This window comes from Mandrillus leucophaeus, unplaced genomic scaffold (genome assembly GCF_000951045.1).
Source record: "Mandrillus leucophaeus isolate KB7577 unplaced genomic scaffold, Mleu.le_1.0 Scaffold243, whole genome shotgun sequence".
Lineage (NCBI taxonomy): Eukaryota > Metazoa > Chordata > Mammalia > Primates > Cercopithecidae > Mandrillus > Mandrillus leucophaeus.
In genome coordinates, this window is record NW_012102510.1 from 3,407,383 (window position 1) to 3,425,739 (window position 18,357).

Consider the following 18,357-nt stretch of genomic DNA (forward strand, 5'->3'; position numbering starts at 1 on the left):
TCACTCACTGCCACTCTACTCCCTCCTTCTCTCCCCAACACTACTCATGTTTACTTACACTCAACTGTTTCTTCTCCAGTAACTCACACCACTGGATATTTCCCCCATTTCACCCTACTCTTCCCTGTTCACCACCCTTCTGCCCCTCTTTACTCCATTCACTTCCCACTTTGCCCTTCGTTACCCTCCTCTCTTCCTCCAATCCCAATCCTTTTATTCACATGCTGATGTTCATCTCCATCCATCCCCGTCTTTGCTTCACTCACCTCCATTCACCCACATGTGGCCCATCAGCTTGCCATTTGTGTTCCAGGAAGCAGGAGTCCAAGATCTACCTGAAATGGTGAGATCTAACCCTCACTCCCACCCCACTACAGGATGACCTTCAATGGACCTGAAACCCTAGGAAGATTCTCTGTAAGTAGAAAGGCAAAATAGCTTTATTTCCAGTGCCCTTGGGCATCTTTCAAGGAGACTGTACCAGGAGCAAGCCAGTCTGCCCCACATTTCCTCTCCCTGGAAAGGCACTGAATGTGACATGTTTACTTTACATAGTTCATAAAGTGAGCCCACGGCTTGTTTCCTTGCAGTATTACTCAGGGAAAAAAGAAGGCCTGGAAGGGCACAGGCAGGGTCTCAGGTCTAACTCACCCACCCGTTTTGATAAATCCAAACATTGCCCATCCCTAGTTTTTCATAGCTTAAGTTGTCCAGTTCCAGCAAAGAGATGGCCCCAGTGAAAAGCCACAGAACCATGAGGGCCACAAATACCGTAATTCACAAGCAGGACCGCTTGTTCTGAAGCAAACGTCCTGTTATGTGGTCTTTGGCTATGTCCATTCAGACCATCACTCTCAATCTGTCTCTCACCTTAGAAAATATGTATCACCAGCACTAGTGCGACCTTAGAGGAGCAAGTTATTCAACCTCTCTATGGATTAGTGTTTTGCAGCACTTGTAAAAACCGTTTGTATGAATGATGTAATAAAAATCATTTCGTTAAGATATGGAAAGTCCTCGGTGGGCTTTAGTACAGGATCTTTTCACAGATGTCACTGTACATACTAAATACGTTCCAGTCTCAATCATTTTAGTGGTCCCAGCTGACCTGAGAATCACTTGATTTGGCAATCTCAGGAGAATAATGCCTATGTGCCTATGGAATTGATTGAATAACTGTTGTTCTATCTGCTTGGTTATTCAATTGATTCACTAAAAAATAAACTCTACATTGAGCATATCTATATTAAATATTATAAAATCCTGTACCTAGACTGTGACTTTACTATAACAGTAGAACAAAATAGCTTTTAAAATGTTTTATTTTTGAAAAGGTAGTACATCCACATAGTACATAGTACATCCACATTTTCAAAAGCTATGAAAGGATACAGTTGTCTCCCTCTCAATTCCATCCCCACAGCCACCACTGCTCCCTCCCCTTCCAGCGTAATCAGGGTTACCAGGTTCTCGTGTCTCTTTCCAGAGATAACTTATGAATTCACAATTATGTACTTATCATTTTTCTCCTTTGTATATACAAATGGCAGCATATTATACTCACTGTCCTTAACCTTGTTTTTCCTACCTAATAACATAAACTGAAGGTTATCCCACATCACTACATAAATGGCATCCTAGTTCTCCTTATTTATTCATTGTTGTCTACCCAGGAGTAGGCTGTATGGATATACCACAATTTAGGGAACCAGAACCCTGATACGGTATCATTTAGACAGCTTCCAATCTTTTGTTTTCACAAACAGTGCATTAATGAATACTTCTGTATGTTCATCATTTTGTACATGTGTGAGTATGTACATTCCTAGAAGTGGAATTGCTGGCCCCAAAACCAAATGCATTTGTGGTTTTGATTACTTTTGAATCATTCCTCTTTGAATGAGAAGAGTTTTTCCTGGACTTGCTATTTGCTGGAGGTTCATGTGGGAAAAGAAACCAGGGCCACATTCCAAGCAGATCAGTTTTTTTGGACAACTGAGATTTTTTCCCCCCACGTTAGTTCTTTCTGACTTTACTTCTCCCAAGTCAGTAAACGGGCAGCTGTGGGGCTCTTCACAAGGAAAAGTCCCTTCTCTTCCCCCAGCACCCCCATAACTGTTTCTCCCATCAGTAGAAGACTACTTTCTACAAATATGGCTTGTCTGAGTGACTCCTTCTCGAGGCCCCAGCCTGTTTCTCCTCGGACCCCAAAAGGTCTAGGAAACATCCTACCTCCTACCTGCCCACGCACTATTACCACTGTTATATTTATGGTTCCATGCCTCGGTGTATATCCCGAACCTCAGCTAAGAGTCCTTACCAGTGCTGTCTCGCATCTGCAGCCTTGAGCACGCTCACTCTGAAATCTCCTGCACCAGTGCTTCATTTCCTCTGCCTGTGGCAGCCCTCTTATCAGGGTTGCAGCCGTCTTCTAATTTTGTCAGATACAGAGATTACACTTCTGCTTTTTCTCCCGTAGCTTTTGGGTTATGACCGAGATGAAAAGAAAGGCTGAGTTTACTCCCATATTTAAACCAGAAGTCGGAATATACTTTTCAAATGTGAATTAAATTGACACAACTTTCCTTCAATGTCCATAATATATACTGTTGATTAGCTCTCTAATGTGCCATGAACTTTGACTTCCGAGTGTGGCCTCTTCCATGGGCTTTCTTTCCTGTATGGGTTCGTTGATGTACAATAAGGTTTGATTTTTGGGTAAAGGCTTTCCCACATTCCGTACATTTATAGGGTTTCTCTCCAGTATGAGTTCTTTGATGCACAGTGAATGTTGACTTTTCTCGGAAGGCTTTGCCACACTCAGCGCATGCATAGGGTTTCTCTCCTGTGTGCGTTCTCTGATGTATTATGAGCTGTGACTTCTGGCTAAAAGCTTTCCAACACACAGGACATTCATAGGGTTTCTCTCCTGTATGGATTCTCTGATGTATAATGAGCTTTGACTTTTCTCTGAAGGCTTTGCCACATTCATTACATTTATAGGGTTTTTCTTCTGTATGAGTTCTTTGATGGATAATGAGATATGATTTCTGTGAAAATGCTTTTTCACATTCATTGCACTCATAAGGTTTCTCTCCTGTATGACCTCTCTGATGTAGCATGAGGTAGGACTTCTGAGAGAAGGCTTTCTCACATTCATTACATTCAAAGGGTTTCTCTCCTGAATGAGTTCTCTGATGTACACCAAGGTTTGACTTTTGCGTGAAGGTTTTCCCACACACATCACATTCATAGGGTTTCTCTCCTGTATGAGTTCTTTGATGCACAATGAGGGTTGACTTCTCATTGAAAGACTTCCCACATTCAGTACATTTATGAGGTTTCTCTCCTGTATGAGTTCTCTGGTGTATAATGAGAGTTGACTTATCACTGAAAGTTTTCTTACACTCATTACATTCATGGGGTTTCTTTCCTGTATGGGTACTATGATGTATAATTAGATCAAGCTTCTGTATGAAAGATTCTCCACATTTAGTGCATTCATAGGTTTTCTCTCCAGTGTGGGTTTTCTGATGGACAATGAGATTGGACTTCTGAGTGAAGGCTTTTCCACATTCATTACATTCATAAGGTTTCTCTCCTGTGTGAGTCCTGTAATGTATGATGACAGTTGACTTTTCTCTGAAGGCTTTTCCACATTCAGGACACTCAAAGGGTCTCTCTCCTGTATGAGTTCGCAAGTGTATAATGAGCTGAGATTTTTGGCTAAAGGCTTTTCCACATTCGGTACATCCAAAAGGTTTCTCTCCTGTATGAGTTCTCCAATGTACAATGAGGTGTGACTTCTTGCTGAAGGTTTTCCTACATGCAGTACATTCAAAGGGTTTCTCTCCATTTTTAATTCTCTGATGTAGACTAAGGCCTTTCTTTCGCCTAAGACCTTTCCCACACTCTTTATAGCCATAGGGCTTCACTCCAGGATTTGTTTTCTCATACTCAGTATGGAAGAATAATTTTGCACATCCATTATCATATTTATTTTCTGCAGAACGTCTACTAAATAAGTCTAAATTATCTACCATATTATTTCCAAATGATTCGTGTTTATCAGGTCTTTGTATTGAAGCAACAAGGTTTGTACTCAAATGAAGTATGTTTCCAAACTCATGACAGTCACGACCGCTCTTGGTGGTAATTGTTTTCTTGTCAGAAAATCCAACTTGCATCAGCAGACGTTTATCTTGGTCATCCTGATGTTGCCTCTCAATCTGTTCATCAACTTGACAGACTTCTAGAAAGAAGTACAATAAACCACCTTTATGCTTTGACATTATGGAACGGACCTTCTTTAGAATTATTCTGCCATATGAAAGCTGATACTATCATCTCATTTTATCAGAGTTCCTGGAGAGAGAGTTTTTACTAAACTCCCACCTGCTGGTCTTTTTGTTACCAAGAACAATCTTACCCTGACACCTCAGTCTTTCTTACCTGTATTTACACATCACACCTGACTTCCATTAACTCTGGGAAACTTATACCCTTAATCTTCAGTTATCATATAAACTTTTTTTTTTTTTAAAGACAGGATCTCAGGTCTGTTGCCAGGCTGGAGTTTAGGGGCAAAATCACAGCTCACTGCAGCCTTGACCACCTGAGCTCAAGCAGTCCTCCCACCTCAGCCTCCTGAGTAGCTGGGACTGCAAGCACGAGCCACCACATCTGGCTAATTTTTGTATTTTTTGTAGAGACAAGGTCTCACTATGTTGCCCAGGCTGGTCTCAAACTCCTGGTCTCAAGCAATCCTCCCGCCTCAGCCTCCCAAAGTGCTGGGATTACAGGCACGAGCCACCACACCTGGCCAGTATTATATGAAGTCTTAACTGTACCTGACTTACAGAATTTCTGTCTAGGTGGAAATGCAACAGCATGATTCTCAGACTCATGTCTTACAACAGTAACACCAAATCCACATTCTCAATGAATGAAAGAAAAATATAGAATGATTAGCTTGACAGAAACAAAAAGCTAAAAATATTTGCCCAATCTGGGTTCACCTGTGTATCCATCAAAGCTTCCATTCACAGTTCTTCAACACCACCTTCTCTGCTCCTGTCTATACTATTTCCACTAAAACCTCTGCCTATTCTGTACTCCAAACCCTTCTTTATGTTCCATCACCCACATAGCCCTGTGTTCTGTATTTTGCTATATTCAGAATCTAGATAACTTTCAAGAGGCAGGTCAGTCTTTTCTAAAAAGCTTACTCTGATCTTCCTATATAACTTAAATTTTTATTAACTTCTAAAGTAGTCAGTCATCTGTATCACTCATTTAAACAGTTAAAATTGCAAAGCCTTGCCCTTAATTTCATTTCATCAATTGCAAGCAGCACATTATTTCACATTTTTTTTTTTTTTTTTTTTTTTGAGACGGAGTCTCACTGTGTCTCCCAGGCTGGAGTGCAGTGGCGCGATCTCGGCTCACTGCAAGCTCCGCCCCCCGGGTTCACGCCATTCTCCCGCCTCAGCCTCCCAAGTAGCTGGGACTACAGGCGCCCGCTACCACGCCCGGCTAGTTTTTTGTATTTTTAGTAGAGACGGGGTTTCACCATGTTAGCCAGGATAGTCTCGATCTCCTGACCTTGTGATCCACCCGCCTCGGCCTCCCAAAGTGCTGGGATTACAGGCTTGAGCCACCGCGCCCGGCCTATTTCACATTTTAACATCTCTGAATTCAGATGCACCTTACAATCAACGTCATAGGTTAATTGGTGGCAATTTTTCTTTCTTAGTGGTATGTCTTTAAATCTATGGCAAGTACTTTTTGTACATATGGTGAGTTTTTAATCTTTTTTTACAGTTTACTTTTCTTCTTACCTTTCCCCAAATTTTTATATGAAAATTTTCAAGCATAGAAAAAGTTGAAAGAGTACAATAACTATTCATATTACCACTTAGATTCAATAATGTTAACGTTTTGCTACAGTGATCCTGAATTTTAACAAGGATTGTGCAGCTGTGATTTTTCTTCCTGTGACTTCCTTTCTATGGCTAGCTAAGCATTAGTTCTTAGCCAGAGATGAACACAAAATCATATGAAGAACTTTTTACAAAATGCTCTCCATGGGACCCAAGCTCCACCAAAGATCTGCTGAATCTGAACCTTCCTAGGTGGTAAGAAGCAGTATGGCTCATGTGGTTAGGGTCCTGGGCTCTCTAGCCCAGGAGAAAATCCTGGTTCAACCTTTCACTTGGTCTGTGACCTCAGGCAAGTGATCTAAACTATTTGTATCTTACTTCCCCACCCATAAAGGAATTGTAACAGTGCCCACCCAAATGGATGTTGAGAGAATTAAATTACTTACAACAGGGCTTGCAGGGTACACAGGAAGTACTTTAAATTGTTTACCACCACTGTTACTATTACAACTACTACTATTATGATTTTTAAGAATCACTACATTAATGTAAAAAGAAAGAGTATCTTTATATATTTAACATGTTATAGAATATTAAGTGAAAAATGGTGAATAAAACTGTGCATACACTGTTACTTGAGGCAGGAAACAAAGGGAAAAACTGGGTGATGCTGGAGGTTATTTTGAGCCATAGGACAGGGAAGCTGAAGGGTTTTTAAAGTGTGGTGTGTGGTGTATGTGTGTGTGTTTGTGTGTTATGATATGGTATTAGTTTCATCACTTTGCTTCTTTTACAGCAAGGAATGAGATGAGATCATTTGCTAAAAGAGGGAAAAACAACTTGGAGTGGAGGTTTGAAGGAAGCAAGAAAGGTGTTAGAAGACATGGAATCAAACCTAAGTGTCCATCAAGGAATATCAATGGATAAAGAAAATGTCATCTGTTTACACAGTGGAATACTGTTCAGCCATAAGAAGGAATTAAATATTGTTATTTGCAGCTACATGGATAAGCCTGGAGGACATTATGTTAAGTGAAATAAGCAAGGCACAGAAAGACAAACACTGCATGATCTCACTCATATATGGGAGCTAAAGGAGTTGATCTCATAGAAGTAGAGAGCAGAATAGTGACCAGACACTGGGAGGTGAAGAGGGGAAGAGAGGATAGGGAAAGGTTGGTAAATGGGTGCAAAGATATAGTTAGATAGGAGGAATAAGTTTCAGTGTTACATTGCACAGCAGGGTGTCTATAGTTAACAATAATATAGTGTATCTTTCAAAATAGCTAAAAGAAAAGATTTTGAATGTTCTCACCACAAAGAAACAAATGTTTGATGTGATGAATATACTAACTACCCAAATTTCATCATGACACACTGTATATATGTATCAAAACATCACACCATACTCCATAAATATGTACAATTATGTGTCAACTAAAAGTAAAACTTTTAAAAATGTTTAAAACACTGTGCATAGTAGAAAATGAATAAATATATATTCCTACAGGTTCATGTTGTAAAAAATGATGGAAGAATAAACCTTTAAATTTTAATAAAGATTACCTATGAGGAAGGAAGGAAGGGAATGGAATGGAAAGGGAAAGAAGGTGGACTTTTCTGAATATACCTTGTTTTCTGTATTGATTTTGGAACCAAGTAAATCTTTTGTAACTATTTTATATAATCATAAAGCAAAACTGAACATAAAAGATTCCTTAATAATAGTAAATATTCTTTCTGCTGCATTTGCTAATGACCATGCTGAAAAGTCTTGATTCTCAATGGCACCGAAATGATTACCTCAATTCATTCAACTCGCTATACACAAGCAACAGTCTCAAGAAGAATACTAACAATACTACTGTCAGATGTAAGATTAATAAATTAAAAACATTTAAGCCCAAAATTTGATTTGGAAATATTAATTTGAACACATGAGATATGTTTTCTGTAAAACATTTATACATAATAGTTCCTAGCTCTGTCAATGAAAAGGCCTCGAAACAATTCTCTAACCTCTAAATCATGGGCTTAAAACATTATTTTCCACTAAAAAGAGCCAGGGTCCCTTGGAGAAATCACCAATTCTAGGTCAGAGGCAGGAAATATACAAATGGAGCCTGGGACATGTTGTAACACCAGAAAGCAAGGAAGCTACCAAAGACTCAGGAGCCAACTTGAAGGAGATTCCACCGGCCAAAGATGGGACAGTGTAATGTATAATACGGAAAATAAGACAATGGATTAAAACATAGAAATGTATACACCCATAAGTCCATAAATGATTCACAAAAAAGATATAACTTATTGGTCACCTTTGGATGATGCTACAAAATCAATTCATTATTTTGAAAACTAGTAAATAAATGGAAAAGCTCAATCACTGAGCCTGTCTTTTCTGAATGATACGTAACTCATGGTAGCCAAATAATAGATGAGAAGCAATTTCTCTTTATAGAATTATTCCAGTGGGGCCAGGTGCAGTGGCTCACGCCTGTAATCCCAGCACTTTGGGAGGCCAAGGCAGGCGGATCACAACATCAGGAGATCGAGACCATCCTGGCCAACACAGTGAAACCCCATCTCTACTAAAAATACAAAAATTTAGCTTGGCGTGGTGACACACACCTGTAGTCCCAGCTACTCGGGAGGCTGATGCAGGAGAATTGCTTGAACCTGGGAGGCAGAGGCTGCAGTGAGCCAAGATTGCACCACTGCACTGCAGCCTGGGTGACAGAGCAAGACTCCGTCTCTAAAAAAAAAAAAAAAAAGTTAAACATACAGTTCCTTTTATACCACCATATGGTATAATTCCAATCCTATGTATCTACCCAAAAGAAAGAAAAACATGTATCACCACAAAAATGTGTACATCAACGTACACAGCACCATCATCCATAATAACCAAAAAGTAGAAACAAGCAAAATGTCCATCAACTGATGAATGGACAAACAAAATGTGTTCTATCCTAACAATGGAATTTTATTCCTCCATACAAAGGAATGAAGTACTGATACATGGTGCAATGTGGATGAACCTTGAAAACACACCAAGTGAAAGAAACCAGACATAAAAGGCCACATTTTGTCTGACTCCATTTAAATAAAATGTCCAGAATAGGCAAAACCATAGAGACAAAATAGATCAGTGGTTGCCAGGGAGTGAGGGGAAGAGGGAAGAGAGAGTGACTGCTAGGGAGTAGGGGCTTCTTTTCAGTGTGATGAACATCTTCTAGAATTAGGTAGTGGTGATAGTTGCACAACTCTGTGAATACACTAAAAACTACTGAATTGTATACTTTAAAAGGGTGAATTTTATGGTATGTGAATTTTATCTCAATAAAGCTACTTTTAAAAAATAGATAACCAAGATGTTTTAGGAGAGCAAATCTGACAAATATCTAAACTGAACGAGAAGACTGGACTCAGGTTGTTCAATCTGAAATTAGCACATTAGAGTCCAGGCCTGTGACTAACGTGGGCCTGGCTTCAGATAAGTCAGTGACAGGTGACAGTCGTGGAAGTGGCAGGGCCAGGAGATTGTGGCATTTAAAAGACACTTCCATATGGGACAAAAGGAACTGTGCAGAAACTTGCAGGTAAGCACCAACTTACGGAGAGTGGCCTGGTGTACGGGGGACAGCGGGAGTGTCAGTTTTGTGTCTGAGGTGTTCATGTTCCTGTCCTCCAACAGTGCCAAGGGCCAGAACCTTTTCCTAAGATATTCCTGAAAGCCCTGTCAGAGGGCCTCACCTCTGACTAACAGGGTGGAACTTCATGTCCTCAGAGCCTGGGTCAAAATTCCACTTACCTGGAAAGTTCCAAAATGGGATTTTTCCTTCTGCCGGGCATTCTTCTACCTCCAACTTGAGGATGAGGTTTGGTTTGGTAACCTGCTGCCCTGTTGATGAGAAATGACAGTGATACCTCCTTGGCTTTCAGAGCCTCTGAGACAGAAGAAGTTACATATTAGGGGCAGCACAAGGAATCTATTGCTTGACATAATGGTAAAGTCAAACCATTTAACCTGCATTTTGAGCTTACAAACACTTTTTCAGGAGCGAAAAGGGGAAAACTGAGAAAGGAAATGCCTTCCATTGGATGCAATAATCATAAATAGCAAAATTACCTAAGGAAGCCATTCTTACCCACAAAGACCAAGTTGCTGTAGGTCTCCAGCATCACGTCTCTGTACAGGGTCCTCTGTGGCGGGTTCAGGTACTGCCACTCCTCCTGGGTGAAATCCACAGCCACATCTTCAAATGTCACTAGCCCCTGTAATGGTACATTCTTTTTATTTTAAAATGCTGACCACTAGGTGATGAGGATAAAATGCAGGGGAACTTCTGATTGGGTTCCTGGTTCATCATGACGACTCAATACTGGATGTCTATTTCATATCAAGTTAGTGATCTACTTTGTGGGAGAATCACAAATCATGGTTAAAAAAAAAAAAAGGTAAGTAAGAGAATATTTGAGACAATGCCATATCAGCACAAGGATAGACAAACAGTCCAGTGGAACTAAAAAGGGAATCCAAACATGATAGACACCTGATTTATGACAAAGTTGGCACAGTAAAGCAGTAGGGAGAAGATGACCTTTTTAATAGATGTGAATGGGTTATTAGATATCTATATGGAGAAAATGAAATTTAACCCCTCTAGCCATACATAAAAATCAGCTACAGGTAAATTGTAAATCTAATGTGAGAGGAAAGTGTCCATAAAATAATATGGGAAAATGTTTTCATAAGCTTTGGAGTAGGGAAATAATTCTATAACAAAACATGAAAAGCACCCCTCATAAAGGAAAAGACAAGTGTTACAAGATCAAAAGTACTACAATGAAAAGGCAAGCCACAGATAGGGAAATTACTGGCAATCTTCATGAGGGAGAAAGGTATCGTATCTAGAATATATAAAATAGCCCCTTCAAATCAGTAAGAAAATCACACACAAAAGAATGGATAAGAGAAGTGAATAGGTACTTCAAATCACACACAAAAGAATGGATAAGAGAAGTGAACAGGTACTTCACTAAAAAGCAAAACCAAATGATCTATGAACATAAGATAATGTACTCAACCCCATTAGCAATCAGGTAAGTGAAAAATTAAGCCACATTGAGACAGCACTATATACCCACAAGAAAGGTTATAATTGAACAGACTAAAGTCACATAATATTGTGTTGAAATGAGAACTCTTACACACTATTAGCAGGAATATAAACTGGTATAATCGCTTTGGTAACAGTTTGGCATTATTTACAAAGGTTAATGGTTTGCATACACCATGACCCAGCAATTCTACTTCTAGGAAAATCAGGCACATGTGCTCTAGAAAATAAATATAGGGATGTTCATAGCAGCACTATTTCTAATACTAGATCACAGATAAAATCCAAATGTCCATCAACAGTAGAATGGGTAAATTGTGGCACAATCATTCAATGGAATGCTGTGTAGTAATGAAAATGAATGAACTGCATGCTGTGAAGCAGGTTCACTGTGCACTCAAAAAAGAAGAAATTCTTTTTAACCTTGGGTTGGACAAGTATTTCTTAGATGTGACACCAAAATTCAAAAGACACTTGTTAAGAGATTAAAAAGACACAGAATGGAAGAAAATATCTGCAAATCAAATATCTGGCAAATAACTTGTATTGAGAATATATATTAAAAAAAACTTTCAAAATTAAAACAACTGGGCAAAAGAGATACTTCACCATGGAAGATAAACAGATGGCAAATAAGCACATAAAAAGATGCTCAACATCATTAGGCATGAGGGAACTGTAAATTAAAACCACAATGAGATACTATTACACATCTATTAGAATGGGGAAAAAACTGACAATACTAAGTGTTGGTGAGGATGTAGAGCAACTGCACCTCTCCTATCATAGGCAGGAATGCAAAATGGCACACAGCTACTTTGGAAAATGATTTTCCAGTTGTTTATGAAGTTAAGCATATACTACCATACAACCCTGTAATCCCACTCCCATGTTTATTTACCTCAGTGAAATGCAAACTTAGGTAAACCCAAAACCCTGTACATGAACATTTATATAGCAGCTACATTTTTAATTATCAAAACCTAGAAACATATCAAAGGCTTTCCAACCAGTGAATGGATAAACAACCTGGAATCCTCCATACAATATAATACCACTTGGCAATAAAAATGAGAGAACTAATGATTTGTGCAACAACATGGATGAACCTCAAATGTATTATGCTAAGTGAAAGAAGCCAGACTCAAAAGGCTGCATACTGCATGATTACATTTATATATTACATTTATGGGAAATAAAAACTACAAAGACTGAAAATACATCTATATTTTCCTTGTCAACAATACTACTTCCCTGGTCAGCAATACTGTGCATACTGTCACATCTCAATGTGTTGGGAGGGTGACATGAAGGTGAACAACAGAAGCTTCATGGCTGGGACCCTCTGAGACCTCACCCTATGCATCTCTCCCTTTGTTCTACTTGTATCCTTTTGCTATAATAAAACTGTAATCATAAGTATTTACTTTCCTGAGTTCTATGAGTCATTCTACCAAATTATTAAACCTGAGTGTATACTGAGAACCCTTAAGTTGAATCAAGGTGTGGAAGTGGAAGTGGCACCATTCACCATCACCCCTAGTGACCCACTAGCAAAAGTTTTGCTTCCTGTTCCTGCAACATTATGTTCTGCCGGCCTAGAGATCTTAGTTCCAGAGGGAGGAATGCTGCCACCAGGAGACACAACAATGATTCCATTAAACTGGAAGTTAAGATTGCCACCTGGCCACTTTGGGCTCCTCCTACCTGTAAGTCAACAGGCTACAAAGGGTGTTGGCTGGGGTGACTGACCCACACCATCAAGATGAAATCAGTCTAATACTCCACAATGGAGGTAAAGAAGAGTATGTGTGGAATACAGGAGATCCCTCAGGGCATCTCTTAGTATTACCATGCCCTGTGATTAAGGTCAATGGGAAACTACACCAACCCATTCCAGGCAGGACTACAAATGGCCCAGACTCTTCAGGAAAGAAGGTTTGGGTCATTCCACTGGGTAAAACACCACAACCCACTGAGGTGTTTGCTGAAGGCAAGGGGAATACAGAATGGATAGAAGAAGGCAGTTATCAATATCAGCTATGACCATATGAGCAGCTGCAGAAAGGAGGACTGTAATTGTCATGAGGATTTCCTCCTTATTTTGTTAAAAATATGTCTGTGCATGTTTATACCTGTATTAAGAAAATATCTTCATTTTATTTCCTTTTTTCTTTATCATGTGACATAAGATTTATTGACTTCATATCAGCACTTAATTGTTGTTAACTTTATGTAACAGCATTTAGGCTAAGAATTAGTGTGCTTCCAGTTGTGACAGGGATAGCTGTATCGTGTTAGAAGTAATTATTACCTTATTATTGTCTTTACTTGAAGATTTATGTGTGATTTCAGGAGATGTGTACAGTTTTAAGTTGCCAAGGGGTAGACTTATAATGGTTAATATTGAATGTCAACTTGATCGGATTGAAGGATGCAAAGTATTGCTCCTGGGTGTGTCTGTGAGGGTGTTGCCAGAGGAGATTAACATTTGAGTCAATGGAATGGGAAAGGCAGACCCACCCTCAGTCTGGGTGGGCACCAGGGCAGCTAAAATAAAGGGCAAAAGAAGGTGGGAGGAGCTGGCTTGCTGAGTCTTCCGGCCTTCATCTTTCTCCCATGCTAGATGCTTCCTGCCCTCAAGTTCTTCAGCTTTTGGACTCTTAGACTTACACCAGTAGTTTGCCAGGGTCTTTGGCCACAGACTGAAGGCTGCACTGTCGGCTTCCCTATTTTTGAGGTTTTGGGACTCAGACTGGCTCCTTGCTCCTCAGCTTGCAGAAAACCTACTGTGGGACTTCATCTTGTGATCGTATGAGTCAATACTCCTTAATAAAACCCCCCTCATATATTCATCTATCCTATTAGTTCTGTCCTTCGAGAGAACCTTGACTAATACAGAAGTCATTGCAACATAATATACATAATGATTATAAAACAAAACAATATGTCAGTTTAGACCAAACATACCAGCCAAATCAATCAATGTGATTAGGCCTTAAGAAGGCTTAATAAAAAAGATCTCCAGATTGACTCACAAGCAAGATCCAGCTGTATGTTGTATACAAGAAATACAACTAAAACGAAGTGATTCAAGAAGGCTAAAAGTAAAGGGATAGGCAATGGTCAACCAGACAAATAAATGGAAACAATAAGAAAGCAGAGGTTGAAATCCTGACATTATCCTTAGTCTAAAGATAAAAGGCATACAAACAAATTGTGTATTATATTCAGCAGGTTGGTTTTCCACAGTGATGTGGGTGCAGCAATTCTGACTCTACTTTATGTATACTGTAGACTGAACAAATGAGTGAATTATTGATGCTAGGAACCAGTGCTCTCACTGTTAAAGAAGGGAGATGCAAATATGCAATGAGGAATGACTAAGATTCCCAGGATGCTATATGAACTCAAAATATGTATGTATGTGTGTGTGGTGTATGTGTGTACACATACAGATGTAGACATATAGATGTAGATATATATGTCCATACACACATCTCTGTTCACTGAAAGGGCCTAGAAGTAACGATGCCCCAGCAGTAATGAGCACAGCTAGCACCCAGATTTTGGTTTCTAAATATAATTATCCATTAACAGGAACCAGAGCTCCTTGGAGAAATGGCTGATTCCAGGGCTAGGGCAAGTAAAGTTAAAGATGAAGGCTGGAACATCTTGTGCCAGAAAATAAGAAAACGCTCAGAGCTCAGAAATGGACCAAACCTACCAAAGCCTTAAAATTCCACTTTTAGGACTGATATAGTTTGGCTATCTCTCCCTCCAAATCTTATGTTAAAATGTGATCCCGGTTGGATGTGGTGACTCATGCCTGTAATCTCAGCACTTTGGGAGGCCAAAGTGGGTGGATGATTTGAGGTCAGGAGTTTGAGACCAGCCTGGCCAACATGGTGAAACCTCATCTCTACTAAAAATACAAAAATTAGCTGGCAGTGGTGGTGTATACCTGTAATCCCAGCTACTCGGGAGGCTGAGGCATGAGAATTGCTTGAACTCAGGAGGTGGAGGTTGCAGTGAGCCGAGATCGCGCCACTGCACTCCAGCCTGGGCAACAGAGTGAGAGACTGTCTCAAAAAAAAAAAAAAAAAATGTGATCCCCAGTGTTAAAGGGAGGGCACGGTGGGAGGTGCTTGGGTAATGGGGATGGATCCCTCATGAATGGCTTGGTGCCATTCCTTTGGTGATGAGTGACTTTTCACTCTATTTGTTCAGACAAGATCCGGTTGTTAAAGAGTCTGGTGCCTCCCTCCCCGACTCGTGCTCCCACTCTTGCCATGTGACATACCTGTTCCCTCTTTGCCTTCTGCCATGAGTAGAAGCTTCCTGAGGCCTCACCAGATGCAGATGCTGGTATCATGCTTCTTGTACAACTTGCAGGACTGTGAGCCAAATAAACCTCTTTTCTTTATAATTTTTTTTTTCTAAAGAAAATGTTCAAAAAATTATAGGGATGTGTCAAAAGGACACAAAAGCCAGCTTAAAGGGACTCTCACAGGCCAACTCAGGGACAACTGAGCATAGAAATAATGACAGTAATATTCATTGAATAAAATAAAAACCCATAAAAATAAAAATTTTCTATTCCTGATTATAAATAAAGGAGATAAAGAAGGTTTGCCTCATAGTAAAATGACAATAAATACAGAAGAAATAATAAGAGTTAGAAAATTGTCATTTGGTACCCATCACAATAACTGATTCAGGCAAGATTCATCAATGGATATTAATACTAATAGGTGAAAAGTTTGATGAAAAATGGGACAATTATGTAGCCTCAAAGTATCATCCACACATTAGTTATTAATTACAAAGGAAAAATAGTAATGTTACAGCAGAGAAACATGGCTAGTGACAGAAACAAGTGATCAAAGTTAATATCATCAAAAATGAGACAAATTGGGCTGGGTGTGGTGGCCTCACACCTGTAATCCCAGCACTTTGGGAGACCGAGATGGGCAGATCACTTGAGGCCAGGAGTTCAAGACCAGCCTGGCCAACATAGTGAAACCCCACCTCTACTAAAATTACAAAAATTAACCAGGCGCAGTGGCGCACACCTGTAATCCCAGTTACTTGAGAGGCTAAGGCGCAAGAATCTCTTGAACCCGGGAGGCGGAGGTCACAGTGAGTCGAGATGGCGCCACTGCACTGCAGCCTAGGCAACAGAGTGAGACTCTGTCTCAAAAAAAAAAAAAAAAAAGACGACGACAAATTGACATCATTTGCCCCTGATGTGATACAACAAGGACACATCACTTATACTGTTTTCCTGCCAGAAATGCACGAACTCAATCAAACCATGAGGAAACATCAGACAAATCCAAAGTGAGGGACATTCTGCAATATGGATGGCCTATGTGCTTTAAAAATGTCACAGACATAAAAAACGAAGAAATGCTGAGGAAGTCTTCCAGATTAAAATATAAAGAATATATACTGCATAATAGTATTATATCAATGTTAACTTTCTGAGTGTGTTCAGTGTAATTTAATGATATAGGAGAATGTCCTTGCTCTTAGGAAATTGAGGAGTCCAGCTCCTGGCTAAAACTCTATGTGTGAAAAAGGCCTGACCAATGACAATTACAAAGACTTCAGCTGTCAGGCTTTGTAGGAGAAATCTGCCCCTACATCAGACTTGGAATATATAGCCAAGACATTATAGTCTCTAAAGAGACTTACAGTCCAGGACTCAGGCCCCTCTGGCCAGCCCCACTCTTACAAATATCTGTATTCCTAGGCCAGGCACCTTCATTGGAGAATGATGATCATTAATTCAGATTTTTTAGGTTTGTTTATGCCACTCCTGCTGATTATTGAGCCAGAGTAGCGTTCATCAGGAGGTCAGGTCAATTAGTCCACAACAAAATCCGAATCATAGCTGACAAATTCTCAGGCATTTAAAAAAACAGCTACTGACAAAATAATAAAAATTAATCACCAACGTCTACAAATATATTTTTGTTGATATCTACAATATCCATAAAAATACAAATCAGGTACCCTTCCCTAAATAATCTGGGCAACAGCCTTCCTCCAAAAATCTGGGTCTGGTTACTCAATAACAGGGTCTCAAAATAAGAGACTGATGGGCTTCTCACTAAAAAATTAATGGACAGGTACTAGGTTGTACAGGGCTCAACATACAGCCCCACTAGGGTCTGCACAGTGATGACTAACATAAAGACTATCTGAAGTGGCTAGCAGGAGTAAGCTGTCATTATGCTATTGCGTCTACCATTAACTATCAAACTGTCACCCCCAAAATAAATGCATACATATGTGTGTATGCAGACACACACATACGCATATGTATACAGAAATAAAGTAAAAATAAATGTGGGAAAAGGTCAAAAACTGATGAATCTAGATAAAAGCTATACAATTATTCATTGAACTATTCTCGCAACTTCTCTACAGGAAATGGCTAGCACATGTGGAAATTTGGTCAGGCTCATTAATAAATGAAAGTGAGCAATCATCCATCAATTATATGATTGGCAAGGTATAAAAACACTGATAATACATGCTTGTGGGGAAAATATTCAGAAACAAGCATTCTGTTGCACTCTTAGTGACAGCATGACCTTGTTAGGCCTTTTTAGAAGATAATTTGGCAAGTCCTCTTAAAAATTAAAACAATTTCTTTATTTCAGAAATTCCAGTTATAGGAATCTATCCTACAGAAATGTCTCCACAAGAATACAGACATACACATTCATTCCCTTCCTAACTCTCTTTGTTAAAACAAAAATGGAAGCAACTCAAAATTCTATCAATAAGGGAACAAAAGAAAAATGATGGTTTATGCTTGAATTATAATTGTTATGGGTTGAATTATGTCCCCCCAAAATCTGTATGTTGAAATCCTAACCCCCAATGTGACTATATGTAGAGGGAGAGCCTTTAAGGAGGTAATTAAGGTTAAATAAGGCCATAAGGGTAGGTTCCTCATCCAAGAGGACTGGTGTCCTTATAAGAAGAGAAAAAGACACCAGAGCTCCCTCTCTCTCTCCCTGCACCCAAAGAAGAAAGGCCATGTGAGGCCACAGCGAGAAGACAGCCCTCAGCAAGTCAGGAAGAGCAGCCTCACCAGAAGCCAACCCTACTGGTGCCTTGATCCTGGACTTCCAGCCTCCACAGCTGTAAGAACACAGATTTCTGTTGTTTAAACCACCCAATCTCTGGTATTTCGTAATTGCAGCCTGAAATGACTAATACAATAATCTTGTGCAACTGTTAAGAAGGAAAAGGTGACCACACTTTGATTATTCATTTGATGAGTATTTGTTAAATTACCACACTGAGTGAAAACCACAAGATGGCAAACTGTA

The 18,357-nt window shown here is 39.6% G+C and overlaps 1 protein-coding gene across 6 annotated transcripts in view; it reads right to left on the reverse strand.

Annotated features, from left to right (window-relative positions):
- Nucleotides 1–1,304: 1,304 nt before the first annotated feature.
- The window catches only part of ZNF182 (zinc finger protein 182), a 31,811-nt gene continuing 14,758 nt past the window's right edge, over nucleotides 1,305–18,357 (reverse strand). For 3 of the 6 annotated variants that reach the window (XM_011982863.1, XM_011982861.1, XM_011982864.1), the window contains exons 4-6: nucleotides 10,034–10,160; nucleotides 9,697–9,786; nucleotides 1,305–4,252 (exon numbers count right to left, since the gene is read on the reverse strand). In XM_011982863.1, the coding sequence (XP_011838253.1) occupies nucleotides 2,622–4,252; nucleotides 9,697–9,786; nucleotides 10,034–10,160 (1,848 nt within the window). In that variant the 3' untranslated portion in view covers nucleotides 1,305–2,621. Of the gene's footprint in view, nucleotides 4,253–9,696; nucleotides 9,787–10,033; nucleotides 10,161–15,308; nucleotides 15,403–18,357 lie in introns of all 6 variants that reach the window. The other 3 variants (XM_011982860.1, XM_011982859.1, XM_011982865.1) reach the window with 2 other exon arrangements.